We start from the raw sequence: 16,831 nt of genomic DNA on the forward strand, positions 1-16,831 counted from the left end.
AAGTAGCTAACTTTCCTGAAATGGCCTTTCATTCCTTCTAGAGACCAACAAATGGTGGAAAATTCCAACCTGAGCTTTTTTAGCTTTGGCAAAGGTACAAGTAACTGAATATGGAACAACCTGGGCAGGTCAGGCAGGTGTCCCCCAGCACAGCAATAGGAGGCAGCTCTCCTGCACCGACTCCTTTATCCCCTCAGAGGCATTTTCCGTCTGTTGACCTCTTCTGAACTAGATTTGAAAGACATTAGGTCATAAATCTTGGGGTTTAAGAAGCAAAGATACCACTTTGGGATATCACAGCCCAAAACAGGACATCAGGGTTCAATATCAATTGAACATTGAGTAAAACAGCAAGGACTTGCTTTCCATCACCTAGCTGTCATCTTCCACCTCCCTCTTTCTTGAGAATTTCACTTTTTAACCCAACCAACGCACTGACCGGTGCATTGGGGTGATGAATTGGTAGAAGTTGTACTCCAGCCCACCCTTGTTCTATCAGTTTTGTACCTGTGGGATTGCAGCTGTGAGGCTGTGTCTGAGGTCTGGGGGGCTGTGTGTGCTCTGCAGCCATTCCCAGGAGCTGAGCACCGGGGCTCATCCTGGAGATGTGTTCCAAGGGAGCACGACTGTCAGAATCTAAAGGGATTGCAATGGATCCATTCCAGTGCCCCAGAGGCACGAGGGCCGGGGGTCCCTGGGTGTGCTGATGGGTGTGGAGGTGTCTCCTGCAGGGCTGCAAGGTTCCTCTCCTGTGCCTGCAGCTCTCCAGCGCTCAGTGCTGACACGGCTGCTGCTCTTTGAGAGAGCGGGGCTCCTTCAATCACTGAATTCAACCCTGCAAACTGTGACCCGGCTATAGGATTTGTTCCTATCTACAAAGTCACCCCCTAAATGTACTTTAGTCCATCTTAGGCCTGGAGCATCACATTTCTCCTGATTAAGCAAATGATTGGGAGGTTTGGTTTCAAATTGCACTGCAAAGACTTGTAAAGCAAACCACTGAAGTTCCTGGGTGGCTCCCCAGACAATGCTGATTGTTTGTTCTTGTTCCCATCCTAATTAAACTTTTTTCCCACAGGGAAACTCTAGTTTTAGTCAATTTTTTTTTTTTTTTTTTGCAAAATTGAAGTGTTCATTTTTGGTTTACTCAATTGAAATCCACAAAGACAGATGGTTTAAGAACAGATACTGAGAGCTGTTCACGTTGTTGAGTCTGACTTTCAACGATGCATCTTCATTGAATTCCCTTGTCTGCAGGAGTTCTGGGGGCTATTAGCTGCTTCAAATAGAAAAGCAGCTCCCGGGGCCATGGGCATTCACTCCCAGAGGTGGCACATTCCCTGAAGCTGCAGCCTGAGATTCACCCGGCCCACATCAGCCTCCACACTGCTGCCATCCATCTCCCTTCCTCCTGCCCTCTGGAAGTGGGAACGGTTTCTGCAGCCACGTGGAGCACCCCAAAAGTCAATTCACATTCTATCAGCACTTCTACTGAAGAAAGCTGGAAAGCACCCCATCAGCTTGATTCTCACCTCGATGTGCAGTTCTCATGAAAGCTTCTCCCACAGTGGCAACAACCTCTGTCAGTGGTAACAGGGTCAAAGCAAACAATCTTGGTAGCAATCACTAATGGACATCTCTTCAGATTTAAAGTACATTTAGCTGCTCATTCATCCCCCATCCCATGGCACCCATCTCAGGCTGAAAGGGAATATTATGGTACTTTCTTCCCAGGAACCACGTGAGATTGCTCTCTGACTGCATATCCACTTTTAGGATCCACATATGCAAGAGCAGAGCAATTCTTGTTCTCATTATCCTCAGGAAACTCTCTGCGCTCCAGGACATTCAACTGATGGCATTTTTCCAGCGTCAGACCACGAAGCAGATTCTGTCTGTGCTGAGTTCAGTGTTTGCTTTGCCTCTAAGGCTGAGCCCTCAGCCTGTGTTTGTTAAAGGGGAGCTGGGCAGACGACAGGCCAGGGGTGGAAGTCAGAGGGGTGTGGGACAGGAGTCAATCCCAGCAGGAACATGTTCAGGTCACGGCTACCTTATTGCCACCTCCCCACCTCAGGGAGTTCGTTCCCAAGTTCAGGTGGAAGCTCTTCGGGGAGGGGCCCTGACTCCTCTTGCCCTGCTGTGAATACTGTGAGAGCAGGCAGTGCCCCTGCCGAGGAATTCCTGGGAATGCTGCTGCCTCCAGGTCCTGGACCCTGGCTCCCCCAAGCATTTGGCCTACATTGTTGAGAGGTAGGAGAAAATTTCTCAGATCCTTTTGCAAGTTCCCAAGCAGATGGGTGTCAGGGACAAATGGACCCACTGGGGGTTTTGCATTCCTCAACCAGCAGAAATGTGTCTATTTTTCATTCTCGAATCAATTGTATTGGGTCTCACACCTGATGTGAACTAGACACAGCCAGGAGATGATGTTTTACACACCTTAGGGAATAGGCTGGGGCGTCCATGGCTTCCCGTGCCCCTCAGAGTCATCCTCATTGAGAGAGAGGGAAGGTGGGTCTGACAGAGCCATCCTGGGAAGAGGAGCCAGGGGCCAGTGCCTGTGGCCAGTGAGCACAGACAGGGCTGAACAGCCACGGGAGGAGATGCACGTCCTGGGAAAGGCAGAGAGCTGACCACGGGGGACGGCTGCCAGTGCGCCTTGTGGGACCCCAACCAGAGTCTGCTCCGGTACCCGATGTGTGCACGGGCACCTTCCCTGCCCTCCTCCAGCGCAGTGCCAGCTGAGCAGGGCTGCAGCTCTGCCAGCCCCTCCTCGGGCAGCAGCAGGGAGGGAAGCCAGCCTGGAACGAGGGCGTTTGGGGTGCCCCCGGGACTTCAAAATGCATCCAGAAAGTTTACATAAGCTGAAAACTTCAACTCTTTATCTTTCCTTAAGGTTCATTTTTGGATCATATTTTGCTGCCTGCTTCCAGTGTTTCCCCCTGGTATTCCAGTATTTCCATGCTCCTGGGCTTGCAGTAGCACAAGCACTATCTATCTCAGTTCTTTTTGCACCTTTCAACACTTGTTATGGATCTCTGCCAAGGAACCTGATAATTTTTTCCCATTTAAGGGAAAGAATTTTGGGCTATAAAAGAAAATCTTCATTGTACCTAAAGTGTTTCCAGTCTGGAAAGAAAACCCCTGGAAACTGAGGGAAGTCTTAAAGGGACATAATAGGAAACACTCTGCAACAGAGGCAGTTTATTGTGCGTGATTGCCTTTCCCACTCCCAAGACAAGTACAAGGCCCTCGGGCTGCAAGAACACTGTGGGTTATTGTTACCTCTTGGAGCTCGTTTCAGAACGTGAAACTCAGCAGTGAGGAACCAGCCAAAACTCGGGGGCCACCAAAGCTGCTGCTCCCCTCTCTGGGACCCCCTGTCCCACACGCCACGGCTGTGCCGGGGCTGGGCCCTGCTTTGCAGTCAGGCCAGGAGCTTCCTTTTCTCACAGCCCCTTGTCTTCCTGTCAGCAGTGAAGGAGGTAATCCAGCCTTCCCTCTTGCCTCACAGGATGGACAGGAAGATGCCGGACCCTCACACGGCACAGGGCTTTGGGAAGATGTGATGCTTTTCCTTGTGCAGGCAGAGGAGTCACTGCAGATCAGCAGAGGGACATTTATTTCCACATTTAGGCTCAGCCTGTTTCCCTCTCATGTTTAGCTCAACAAACACTGCTTTACAGACCTGCTCTGCCTGGCAGTGAAATCCAGATATGTCTGTGCCACTGAATGCAAGCCCAGGAGAACACATCTTTGCTGTGCCCTGCATATTTCCTCTGTTGTACTCGGGGTTTAAGGTGTTTCCTTGTCAATAACTGCTGTAATACCCGGAGAGAAACGGGGCTTGCACAAACTGCATCCAAACATTTGGCTGGCTCCATAGGCTGGGGAAATAACAAACCATAAATTAAATTTGCAAAGCTCACAGTACAAAAATATCAATTGAAATGTGTACCCAAACCAAGAGTGGGTGAAATAACCTTGGAGAAGAGCGAGAGGGATGCACATTTCTGCATCTTCAGGCCTGCACTGCCCCTCTCTGACAAACTCTTTGTGTGGGACAAGAAATGCTGCAGGGAACAGATGTCCTGGGGGTGGAAACATCCTCTTCTCTCCCCAGACTCGTGGATCACCCCAGGCAGAGCCAGCTGGAGGGACTGCCCTGAGCAGGGCTCCCTCTCCCAGCTTCCCCGGTACCATTTTCAGCACTGGCCAGCAGAGCAGTGTGGAAGGGGGGCTCCCAGCCCTGGGGGAGCCTGTGCTGCCCCACTGCCCCTGCTCGTGCCCCACTGCCCCTGCTCGTGCCCCACTGCCCCTGCTCGTGCCCCACTGTCCCTGCTCGTGCCCCATTGCCCCTGCTCGTGCCCCACTGCCCCTGTTTGTGCCCCACTGCCCCTGCTCGTGTCATTTCCCCTTCCAGCATCACGGGGGAGAAAATGTGCCCAGGAGGTCAGTGCTGACAGACCCTTGCTCTGCTACGGCAGCTGCCAGCTGAAGTTTCAGAGCATTTTATAATCATTAACAGATTGAGCTTCCTAGCCCTGATCAGGGGTTTCATCTCTGTTGTAAGAGGAGTAAAGCCAGATGTGGAGGTGAAATGATGACAAAGCAACAGGAAAGCTGAAGTGCTTTCAATATTGTCCTAATGTCTGTCCTGTATTAGAATATTCATGGGGCAGGAGGAGCTACTTCACTGGAGGGGCCCTGGGCTGGGATTAAGCTGGTCAACAGGTTTTATTCCCAATTCTTCCTTCCAACCCTTTCTGGGTGATCTTGTTTTTCTATATCTTTATTTCCTCTTCTCCAAAAGGAGGGTAGTGACCAAGTCCTTGTAAGAAATTCCTACATGTACATGTGATATACAGTTGTGTGAAGTACTGGGCAAAAGCACTGTTAGGGATTTCAGAAGGCAACCTTTCAGGAAGATGTAGGCATTCAAACACCAGATATAATAGCCTAGCACTGACATTGGGAACACTGGGCATCAGGAGCCAGGCATGGGCAGGAGAAGCATAGAAAATGGGGGGAAGCAGCACTGGGGGTCATTTTTCCTAATTAATCACATAAATTCAGACAGCTGGCTCCAATTTCAGGAATGTCACTAGAGTCCAGGAGCCACAAGCAATCAAGGCAAGACAAGGCCACAGCTGTGTACCCCAGGTACACCAGTCCAAACAGGTGAACATATTAAGTGATGATAATATTTGGTGGTAATAGAGCTCCAGGCTGCTGCTTAGGGCCATTTTCCCTGGTGGGAGTGAAGGAAGGAGGCAAGAGGGACAGCCTGGCAGAGGAACGCTTTGGTTGCCGTGTTTTTGCCTGGAACGTCGACGTTTTCTCTTTTTCTGCTGTGTTTTCAGGTTAGTAAATGCTGCTTTACGTTACGTTTGTAGCCCTAATCGGCAGCAGAGCTCCACTGCTATTCCTCCTATCTGTCTCTGCAAATATCGGCAAGCAGCGTTGCGGGCTCGTTCCCCCGCCGAGGGGCAGCCGGGGTGGGGGCGAGGGCCCGTTTCGCCCTCACACCGGGGGGATGAGCACCCTCCGTGAGCTCCGCCGCTCCCGGCTCGGCTCGGCCCTGCCGGGCTGCCCGGCGCTGCGGCTCCGGCTGTGCTGCGGCTCCGGGAGCTGCCGGAGCGGGGCACGGGGCCGGCGGAGCGGGGCACGGGCCGGCGGAGCGGGACACGGGGCGGCGGAGCGGGGCACGGGCCGGCGGAGCGGGGAACGGGGCGGCGGAGCGGGGCACGGGGAGCTGCCGGAGCGCGGCAGGGGCCAGCGGAGCGGGGCAGGGGGAGCTGCCGGAGCGGGGAACGGGGCGGAGGAGCGGGGAACGGGGCGGCGGAGCGGGGAACGGGCCGGCGGAGCGGGGCGGCCCCGCGCTGCTATGCCGGGCTCCGGCTCACGGTGGAGCTGCCCGGCCCCGGCCCCGACCCCTCGGCCCCGCACGGGACGGCCGCGCCGGAGCCCGGGCTGCACTTGTTGATCCATCTCCGCGGCGGGGAGCGCCGGAGCTTCGCTTCGTGCCTGCCGGGGGGCGGGCGCAGACGCGGCTCCGGCGCCGGCTGTGGGTAGGAGCGAGGAGCCGCAGCAGAGGGAAGGCCTCGGAAAGCTTCCTGCCGGAGGAGCCGGTTTACCTCGCTTCCCTTCCCCTCCCCCTGGGCTCCGCGGACAGCCGGGAGCGCCGCCGCCATCCCTCCGCCCCGAGGCTGCCCGCGGGGGGATGCGAGCGGGGCCGCCCCTGCCGCCCGCCCCGCCGCAGGATGTAGCCGCCCTCGGCCCCGCGCACCCCGCACCGCCTCGCCGGGAGCCCGCAGCAGGAGGAAGGTGAGGGCTGCGCTCGGCCCGGGCCACGGAGCCTCTCCCCGTGCGCGGCGGCCGGGGGCAGCGGCGGGGCTCCGCTTTGGGGCTGGGGGGACCCGGGGCGGCGGGGCCGGGGCCGAGCCCCGCGCTGTGCGGCTGTGCTCGGGGGAGCCGCTCCTGTCTGCGCCGGGGTTTCTCTTCGTGCCATCTTGTGTAAGCAACAGTGCTCGGGGCTGTCAGGACCCAGCGGGTTCCCTAAGACAGGCTCGGGGTTTTTTTCTGATTTCCGTTTTCGTTGCTTTCCCGGGTATGCAGAGGCCGCTGCGGGGGGCTTGGGGGGCGTCCCTGGGCAGCCCAGAGAGGGAATGCGCGTCGTTAGAGTGGCTGCAAATCCTCCTTTTTCCCTGCCCCGGCTCTTTCCCCGGGAAATCTCTAAGGCTGGAGTTACTAAAAGCCTGCGCATCTCCCCGCAGCCCACAGGGCCGGGCAGGGCGGGGGGCGCCCCTTGGGCCGCTGGGGCTGGGTCGGGGGGACACGCGGGGTCCGGCGGGGCCGGGGGCCCGGGACCGGCGCATCCCCGGCCGGCGGCCCGGCGCCTCTCGGGGCGCATCGCCGAGCGGTGCTCGGGGCAGCCCGGCACCCGGAGGGGCTCTCGGGGCCGGGCCCAGCTCCGCAGCCCTCCCGGGCGGGGGAGCCGCGGCCGCCGCCCGGGGGAGCTCGGCGGCAGCGGCGGCCGCACGTGGCGCGGGCCGGAGCGGAGCGGGGCCGGGCGCGGTTCAGCACCGGCGGGCGCGGTTCAGCACCGGCGGGCGGACAGCGCCACCGCCCCCCCGCCGGCGGGCGGGGACCCACGCCGGCCTCTCTTGCAGCTCCGGGGCATGGAGGGGAAGGAGAGGTGAGCAGCGCCGGCCCCGCGCCCTGCCCCGCGCCGCACCGAGCCGCGTCCAGCCCCAGCGGGACCAGCGATGCCGCTGGGCATGAATAAGCATGGATCTCGCTCTACTACCTCTCTGCCTCCGGACCCCACCGAGATCGTCAGGAGCAAGGCCTGCTCCCGGAGGGTCAAGCTCAACGTGGGGGGGCTGGCCCACGAGGTTCTCTGGCGCACCTTGGACAGGTTGCCGCGGACCAGGCTGGGTAAGCTCAGAGACTGCAACACGCACGACTCCCTCATGGAGATCTGTGATGACTACAACCTGGAGGAGAACGAGTACTTCTTCGACAGGCATCCCGGGGCATTCACCTCTATCTTGAACTTCTATCGCACTGGCAAGCTGCACATGATGGAGGAGATGTGCGCCTTGTCCTTCAGCCAGGAGCTGGACTACTGGGGGGTGGACGAGATCTACCTGGAGTCCTGCTGCCAGGCCCGCTACCACCAGAAGAAAGAGCAGATGAACGAGGAGCTGAAGAGAGAAGCAGAGACCCTGAGGGAAAGGGAAGGGGAGGAATTCGATAACACTTGCTGTGCTGAGAAAAGGAAAAAGCTCTGGGACCTCCTGGAGAAGCCCAACTCCTCGGTAGCGGCCAAGGTAAGCGTTCCATGTCTCTGTTGTCTGCTGGCTCGTGACTGGTGAAGCTTACCTGAGGTGCTGCCCTTGATTTAGTGTCTGGGCGCTTGTGGCTGGATGGATGCTGCGAGTGAAGGAGAGGAAGGCCTCTCATACACAAATGAATTTCAGTGGTTTTTTGGTGGTTTTTTTGGTAGCTTGGAAGGGATCTGGTTTGTGTCCCTGGGGCAGCCTGGGCTGCCCAGTGTGGGAGAAGCTCCTCTGAGCCAGTGCCCAAAGACTGCTGTGGCTGGACATTTTAGACTTGTCACCCACTGGCCTGTGTTGGTGCAGTTTGTAATAGAGATTTCTTTGGGCCTAAAACGTGTGAGACTTCTGCTGCTTAACCAAACTGGCTTTCAAAAAGCGACTTCTGCTTGAGCTCCTAGACCCAGGTGCAGTGAGGAAATAATGCCTTCCATTCCAAGGCTTAATTTAATTTTTTTTGTAGTGAAATATGTCTCTTAGTTATTTGTATCATGCACTCCTAGGCTGTGTGTCTGCTAAAGCTGGTGTTTGAATTTCCTCCTTTACCTGATTCCAGCCTTTAAGTCTTCCCTGTGCGAGTGACGCAGCTCTGTCAATAGCTGAAGTGCTGCTTACTCTGAAGTTGGTTCCAGTGGGCAAATCTACTTGAAGGCATTTTGAAGATAAGATCCATGTTGGGAGAAACCAATGTCAGAGTTGGCTCGGATAATTTAGCTGCCTCATGTTAGTCACATTTTCTTTAGTGAGGAAAATCTCTGTGAACACAGTGATTCAGTAACCATGGGGACAAAAGTGAAGGGGGAGAGGTTGAAAACTGTGGGATGAATAACTGAAAAGCATGAGAGACTGAGCAGTAGGGACCAAAACTTGAATTTTCTGTGTACCCACATCCTCACTGTATGGCAGAGAAGGCAGAAGAAGCTCTGGCTACCTCTGTAATGCACCTCCCTCTGTGCAAACATCTGCAAACGCAGACCTCGGCTCCATCCCTTGGAAGTCTGGCTTGGATGGGCTACTTGTGAAAACAGACTCCTTTACCTCTTTTTTTCTCTTCCCAAAATGCTGCACGTCATGAACCAAGAGCATGTATGAAACTTTGGGGAAGGGATTTCGTGAGGTATGGATTGGCTCAGCCCAGCACGGGAAGGGGAGGCATGGTCTGCCTGCTGAGCTCGTTATCACTTTTTAAATGTCAAGCAGAGCCCCGGAGTGCCTCTATCTCTCCAGTGGCACAGATGACACCGTGATGAACACATTAATAATTTATAAGGCTCCTTTGGCACAGTCCTGGAATCCTGAAACACAGGCCCCAGGCTTTGCTGTCTGTGGCACTGACTCAAAATCCATTAGAGACTGTTGATGTTCATGATTTATTGTATATGAGCAAGGGTCATTCTTGCCAAATAAGTGTCTTTTGTGATTTATAAATGAAATACTCTAGCTTCATTTTCTGAGAAAATTCTCGGAGTAAGTGCACCCGGCATTGCAGGCTCTGGATTAATTGAGAGGGAATGGTAATGCATCATTACCCTTAGCATTTAAAGCTGCCATTCTGCGCCTTCATTACTGCAATGAAAGTGATGCTGCGTGCTCTCAAATCCTCAACTATTCCAGCAGTTCCCAAACACAGGTTCCCACTCATCTCATGTGTTAGCAGGGCAAGCAGGCCTGATGAACAATTAGCTTAGCAGGCAGGGACAGCAGTTCTGCTAAGCCTATTCTTTATCCGATTTGCTCCCTGCTGGTGGATTGCCTTTCCCTCGTGCCAGAGAATGCCCTTAGCTTTGATCACCTTCCCGAGAATTCAATCCGCATTCAATAGGTTGGACTCGCCCTTCAGCTTCTGGTGGAAGGACACGGGCAGAGGGACTTGGAAGGACACGGGCAGAGGGACTTGGAAGGACACGGGCAGAGGGACTTGGAAGGACACGGGGAGAGGGACTTGGCCGCCTGGCCTGCTCTGCCCTGTCCGGCCGTGCCCGGGCCCCCTTGCAGGGTGTGTGCCAGGCTGAGCCCCTGGCTGGCAGCCCTGGCCATCCTTCCCCAGCTGCAGCTCTGCAGCGCTCGTGCAGAGGCCACGGGCCTCCGGAGCTTCTGTCCCCTCTCCTACAGCCAGACTCCCTCTGCTCTGCCCGGTCTGGGAGCTCAGACTGTTCCTGTGGAAAGGGAACAAAGTGAACTGCTGTGAGCTTTAATGTCACGCGAGGTCCTAAAACCGCTGAGGGAAACCTCAGCTACTCTTGTTTATTTTTGTTCTTCAGACTTGTTCCACTGAGTGCAAAGGGTTTTCCATGCAACAGATACAAGATACCTTTATGTTGTCTCTAAGAAGCCCAGAAAACGGGTACAGGTGCAGGTTCTCCCCCCAGCCCAAACCAGGGTCTTGGCTGTACTTTAACATTTTCTGCACAGCACCTCACCCCTCCATACCAGCTTACTCCTGGGTTATACTGGGACCTGTTAAACAGAGTTGGTTTTTATTTGCTTGGTTTTCAGGGATTTGGGTTTGCAGGTTTTTTTTTTTATTCTTGGGTGCTTTTTGTTGGTTTTGTTTTCTATGGGGTTTTTTTAATTATTTATTTAAATGGGACAATATGTGGCATACGCCAGGGTGTAAAACACCACTCAAATAAGAGAAGAAGAATCCCCCAGACCTTCATTTTTGTTGCTTTCTTATCCCCTGGAGATTTACCTGTATCTTCTGGTTACTCTCTCTGGCTTTTAAACCAACCACTGTGGCAAGCAGGGTCTTATTTATGTGTGAGGCTTTGCTGTGAGCCTTGGGCTGGGGTGCTCTGTGCTGCCCTGCACTCACTGCCCAGAGGGAAACCCCTGTGCACAGAGTGCAGCACTCCAGGGACTTGGCTGCTGTCAAATGAAAAAAGTATCAGGCAGTTATTAAATAAAAATCTGCATTTGTCTCCTCCTAACCTTAGCATATATTTTAAAGGCTCTGATTCTCCCATTTCCTGTGGATATTTGCCTGCATAGCCCTGAGAAACTTTCACTGCAGGTTTTGTGGATGCTTTCTCCTCTTCCTGCAATCACTGTTTTTGCATGTTCATGCTTATTTTTATCATTCTCCCAGTCTAGCTCAATAGTTCGGTGGTTGAGTCTTGGTTTTGTTTTCTAAATAGTATTCTTCATGTACTTTGGTGTGCTCACAACATCCATTTTTAACCACAGAGGACTCTGGTGCCCACTTCTGTCATGGTTTACTCTAGAAGCTGACGAGGTGCAGATGTTTTCTGGAGTAGCTCTTACACTTTGCTGCATGGCAGTTTTCCTTTCATCAGGAAAGAAAAGCAGCTCTCCAGAAGCCAGGCAGAGCTGCTGCTTTTCCTCGGGCGTAGTGTCCATGCCAGGGCAGTAGTGGTTAGCACAGCTCCAGCATTCTGGTTTGGGCTTTTAATCCTAATTGCTCCTTCCCTTGCCAAGGCTAAGCTTGGGCAGCTGGTTCCTGTCACCCTCAGCCCAGCTACCAGTCCTGGCTGGCCAAAGTCCCTTCTGAAGCTGCTGCTGCTTTCCACTAACCAAGGCTGGTTATGACCCACGGGTCCCTCACCTGCCTGGCCCCTGGGAGAGCCAGCCTAGCTGTAATTCCAGCTGGACTTCATGTGCTGTCCTTTAAAAATAGACTGCAGTTTCTTGAGCTCTCCAGTATAAACAAATTAGACCAGCTCAACATCTTAGATGAACGTCTACGGTTCTGGAAATTCTCCGATCACCTGGACCTTTCCAGCAGCTCTGCAAGAATATTGCCCTTTTTGCTTCTTAAGAGGAAAGTCTTTCTTTTCCTCCTATAGTCCTTACAAATGATTTCCCCGATCAATATTTGAGCAATTAGTGTTGCATGGGGTGTGGGGGGGAAGTCTGCTCGTCTTACAGACTCCTCTGCATGTGCTGGTTTCATCTATTTTTCTCTTGCTGTCCTGAAGGCTGAGAAAAACACGATGACATCACCCACTTTGCAAAAAGCTTCTCTGCATATCTGCATGTCAAGTAGGATGTGCACTTCCTTTCCTCCTCGCTGCCTGCACTTCCCACTTGTCCCTGTCCTGTTGGGAGCTCAGCTGCAGTGATCTCCCCCTTCTGACAGGCTATTTCTTATCCTTTCCCCTGCTCCTGCTATGCCTTTGCCAGTGCAATAATATCACATTTATCCCTGAAAACATGCAACTCCAATTCGGTAATCTCATTATGCATGCCTCTACATTCCTCGAACAGCTTTTCTCTGCTGCCCACTGCTCTCTGCTGCTAATCTCTGGATGCATTGCTCGGGGACTGGGGAGGATGCTCTGTAAGCTCTTCTCTTATTATTGTTGATAGTAGTGACAAAATAAGAATGATAAAAGCCTCTTGGAGATGCATTTGCTACATCTAGAGCGTTCTTCCCCCACATGGGCTTTCTATTCCTGGCCCTCCCTTATGGTGTGCAGTTTTCATTCATCTCTAAACCTGCCTGAATTTAGCATTTGGCAGAGGAAACCCCTCTCCCGAATCGCAGGGGTCACATCTCAGCCGTGCCCTGTCTGTCTCCAAGGGTCCCATCACAGGGCAGATGCTGACTTTGACTATTAAAGGCAGGTTGCCCATATTTTGCCTCCATCTGTAACTTTTTTTAGCGTAATGCAGCTACTGCCTTGGCTTTTTTGCTATATATAGGAAACTTTTTCCCTTCGTCCAAAATGAACTCATATCTTCAGAGAGCCTCAAAAGCAGAGCCTCATTCCAAAGCCTGTCCCCTGGGTTCAGGGATTTGCCACTTTGGTCTGTAGCTTAGTGCTGGGCTTCTAGCACAGCCCTGTCCTCTGGACACACCAGTGATTTCTGTTCTGGATCAATCTCTTTTCATCCTGCAGCTGCCTTCTGGGTCTTGTCCTTCCAGTGGACTTACCTTTCATCAGGGGAGCCCTAATTCCTGTGTTTAGTTCCCTGCAATGTCCTCTGTATCTGTCTCACCAGTGGGCCTGCCCGCAGTGTATTGCTGTGCTGCAGTTCCCAGAACTGCTCTCCATCACAGCCTCCCCAAATTCCCAGCGGGGGAGAAACCCCAGGCACGCCCCAGCAAATCTGCCAGCTTGGCAGCTGTGTCCTGTGGCTCTTTCCTGGCTCTGAGGGACTTGCTGGGAGTCCTGGCGTGCCTCCTGCAGGGGATGCATCTGCCAGCAGTGAGCTTGTTCCGAGCTCTCAGGTGGAACCTCACCTGCCCGAGGGGCTGCTCTCCCCAGAGCTGCTCTTTCAGCCCGTGGATCCAGGCAGGCTGATCCTGGCACTCCTTACTGAGGATGCCTTGGGTCCAGCTGTTTCCCATCCAAGCCTGCAGCTCTGTGGTCTCCAGAGAATTCTATCAAAGGAAAGTTAATTGCTGGGCCCTGTGTTTTGTTTGATGCACTTGCCATCCAGTCTGTGGAGTACCAGTGTGCATGCACACGTGTATGTTGGCACGCTGCTGGGTTTTTAACTTCTCAAACTCCCTGCTAGGGGAGCCTGGAGTGAGCCTGTGGTCCTGCCTGAGCATCCACATCCGTGAGAGCCTGCCTGCCTCTGGAGGAAGTGACAAGCTTACATGCTTGGGCTGAATTCCTTGGAGGACCAGTGCTATAGAAGTATAGTTGATGCTATTTTTAAAGCACCAGCTCTCATTTTTACCTTTGGAAAAAATATCTGAGAAATTAATTCCCCTTGCTGCTCAGTGTTCTCCTATCCTGTTCAGCTTGAGAGCAGACAGTTTGAGGTGCCAACATCACCAGTCAAAAAGTAGAAAATCTTGCAACAATGGAAAATTCCTGTTTTGTTCAGCTGTGACTGCAGAGGTTTAGTAGTAAAGGGATTCAGAAGAAAGGTGCTGGGCCCAGCCCCCAGGATGTGCTGGTGTGGTGTAATGTGCACTAAGTGCAGGTGTAGCTTTGGCAGGGACCTGTGGGAAGCACCTGTGGCCAGGCCCTGCCCTGTGCTGGCCACCACCCTGGCCAGAGCTGGCCCTGCAGAGCCACTCCAGAGCTCTGTGGAAAAATCCATCCTTCTCTTGACTCTCCTTACACAGTGGATAAATATCCTTGCCATCGCAGTCTTCCTTTTACCCATTTCTCCAATCACAATTTCCTTCTGATTCCTCACGATGTGAGTGCCCCCATGGAGAGGAATAACCCAATGTTACTTTTACAACATGAGCGTTGCTATTTGTCATTGCTAATGGCAAAATATTTATGTCAAGGAAAGTTCCCAGCTGATCACTCGGGGACTGTGTTTATTGTAAGAACTGTGATTTACTCTGTGGAGAGGCCTGGCAGCAGCAGCAGCACAATGGGGCTGCTGTTGGAGTGAGGCATTAACCCAAGCCTCTCTCAAGGAGCTCTGTGTCCATGCTGCCCTGTTGGGGCAGGTGAGGCTCAGATGCGATGAGAGGTGTGTGGTTTGGCTCCTGGACACTGGAGGCTCACTCCCTCCTGGGCAGGGCTGGTTTCTGGGGTTCCCCAGGGCTGGGGGCAGAGCTCTGGGGCCAAGGGGTGGATGGGCTCCAGGCACTGAGCAGCTGCTGGCAGCTCCCTGCCCACACCCCGCTGCCCAAGCTGCCTTGGCACCCCTGCCCTGAGCTCAGTCCCTGGGCAGCAGCCTCGTGTTTCTCTCTGGCATTCCCAGTTCCTCAGTACAGCAGCCATAAACCTCCCTGTGAGCTTCCCCCTGAGCTGGCCTGTCTCTGCTTTCTCCCCGCTGTCCTAGCTTCTCTTTCAGCCTCTCCTGTCTCCTACACACCTGGCACTGCTGAACGTGGTTACCAGCAGGCCCCGGTGAGGTCTTGTCATGATTTCTAATGAGAAATTGTACCCTTTATTGTGGGGACAGCCTGGAAGAGGGCTGAGGCGAGCACTGTGCCTTGGTGCCCGCCTATGGCCCCTCCCCAAGCACTAGATTCCCAAGCAGATTTATTTTCTAGGTCCCCAGTAACACCAGCAGCCCCAGCCCTGCTTCTGTGGAGGGTAAAACTCCCAGTGAATGTATTGGGAACAGATGAGTATTATAGTGTCTGTGCTCATCAAGCAAAGCTCTCAAAGTGCTTTGAAAAGATGGATTAGTGAAGGCCAGGACAAACCTGTGATATATGTATTATCCCCATCTTAAGGTGAGGAGGTGACCATGGCCCAAGGTCAGGGAGGAAGGCTGGGCAGGGCTGGGGGGTCCTGGCTGTCCAGTCTCCCACGGCACCAGGACTTTTTCCTGGTCTGGATGAGCTTCCCCTGGTCCCTGGCACTGCCCACCCCGAGATCTTACAGAGGGAAAGGGGCTGGCAGCTCATCCAAGGGGATGGAGAGAGAACAGCCCACTTGTTTAAGCAGAGGCATTCCCACTGGAATGAGCCCAGCCTGCACGGGAAATGTTGGAAACCTTTGTCAGGTCTGAGGCATGAGTGCTTACAGAGAAATAGCAGGTTTTCCTCTGCTGGATCCAAAAGCAGAAGGTCTGCACTGGGGTGTTCCCATGCAGCTCTGGCTCCAGGGAGGGGGTGCTGCTGAAGTGTTTTGAGCAGCAAGGGAGTGCAGATGTCAGACTAACACACAGAAAAACCTGTGGTGTGAAATGATCAAATAAGGCATAACGCAGAACTCCTGCACTGTACATTGATATGCATGCACATCCATTAAACCTGCCTGTCCATTTGGGGATTCCTTTTTACCAAACTGAACCTTCGTAAGGAAGTTGTTTATTTTCAATTAAGGGCTAATCTGTACAACCAGCTCTGCTGTGAGCACAGCAAATGCAGTGAGTGACCCAGGGGCTACTCAGCAGGAGTGGTGTCTCCTCAGACCGGGCATGGCTTGGGTGGCCTGGGAGCTCCTTCCAGCCTGGCCTTGAAGATGGGTTTGTATTTTTTGGTGTGTTCCCCCTTCCTCTATTCCCAAGTCTCTCCCAGTCCATTGTGATTCCTGTGAGGTTGTGATGGGGTTTGCAGTGATTCTGGTCCAGGGATGTGCACTGTTGGCCCAGGGGCTCTGGGTGATTTGTGCCCCTTCCCTGAGCTGCTGGCACTGCAGTGGGGGGACGGTGGCTTTAGCTCAGCACTCGGGCTCTTGGTTTGTGTTTGGGCAAGATAAATGAACAGCAAAGCCAAAACCAAGCACTGGTGATGTCCATCAGGTATCTGCGTAATCTGATAAAAAATCTGCATCCCTAATGAAAGCTGGTGAACAGCCAAAGCAAATTGAAGGAACAATTTATTTGAAAGTTCTTTTTTTCTGCTGTATATAATCAGTTACTGTTATTATGAGTTGAACTTACTCAATACTGTTTGGACTAGGATTTGTGCAGAGTCTCTGGCCAAAAGCACAGATTAGTTTTGTTTTATTTTATATAAGTCCATTTGCTCTTGCTCATTTTTGAACAAAATGGAGCTGTAAATCTCATTTGCAGTACATAAACAGCATAAGCACCAGAAATGCTCTCTCATTGGTACAGATAGGCAAAATGCTTCTAAAGCATGATGATGCTTACCAAATGTTCAGATTCAAAATTCCTTGTGGATATCTTTTTGCAGAATGAGGGGTTTTTTTTAAGAGAATAAATTGAAGGTGTGAGTAAGGAGGTCTGTTGCAGTGTCACCACTTGAAGCCTTTTGTAGGGGCAGGAACTACAGCAAGCACCCTTCCCATGGCAAGGAATCTTTTCCACATGCCAGCTGAGCTTTGCTGGGTGGTTCCATGGCACCCAATGGTAGCACAAACAGGAATGGAAACCTGTAGTGGCACCAGAGGCAGCAGCTGGGTCCCTGAGGCCCCTTCTGTGCCACCATGTCTCTCTTCTCCTGTCCTTCTCCGCAGTGCTGGGGTGTCTGTCCATCCCTGGCTGTCCCTGTCCATCCCAGGGCATCGTGTTTGTCCTCCCAGCTGCCCTGTCAGGCAGAGCAGTGGGATTGTCCTGCTTTATTGGAGAGGGTGCAGAGGTTTCTCAGGGCTGTGATGGAGAAAGGGGCAGAGCTGTAATTCACCCCTAAT

The 16,831-nt window shown here is 53.2% G+C and overlaps 1 protein-coding gene across 2 annotated transcripts in view; it reads left to right on the forward strand.

Annotated features, from left to right (window-relative positions):
- The first annotated feature begins 5,215 nt into the window (after window positions 1–5,215).
- The window catches only part of KCNB1 (potassium voltage-gated channel subfamily B member 1), a 104,666-nt gene continuing 93,050 nt past the window's right edge, over window positions 5,216–16,831 (forward strand). Inside the window, exons 1-2 of one of the 2 annotated variants that reach the window (XM_030288389.4) lie at window positions 5,216–5,363; window positions 7,173–7,835. In XM_030288389.4, the coding sequence (XP_030144249.1) occupies window positions 7,269–7,835 (567 nt within the window). In that variant the 5' untranslated portion in view covers window positions 5,216–5,363; window positions 7,173–7,268. Of the gene's footprint in view, window positions 5,364–5,967; window positions 6,328–7,172; window positions 7,836–16,831 lie in introns of those variants that run through there. The other variant, XM_030288388.4, reaches the window with a different exon arrangement.

Source organism: Taeniopygia guttata, chromosome 20 (genome assembly GCF_048771995.1).
Source record: "Taeniopygia guttata chromosome 20, bTaeGut7.mat, whole genome shotgun sequence".
NCBI lineage: Eukaryota > Metazoa > Chordata > Aves > Passeriformes > Estrildidae > Taeniopygia > Taeniopygia guttata.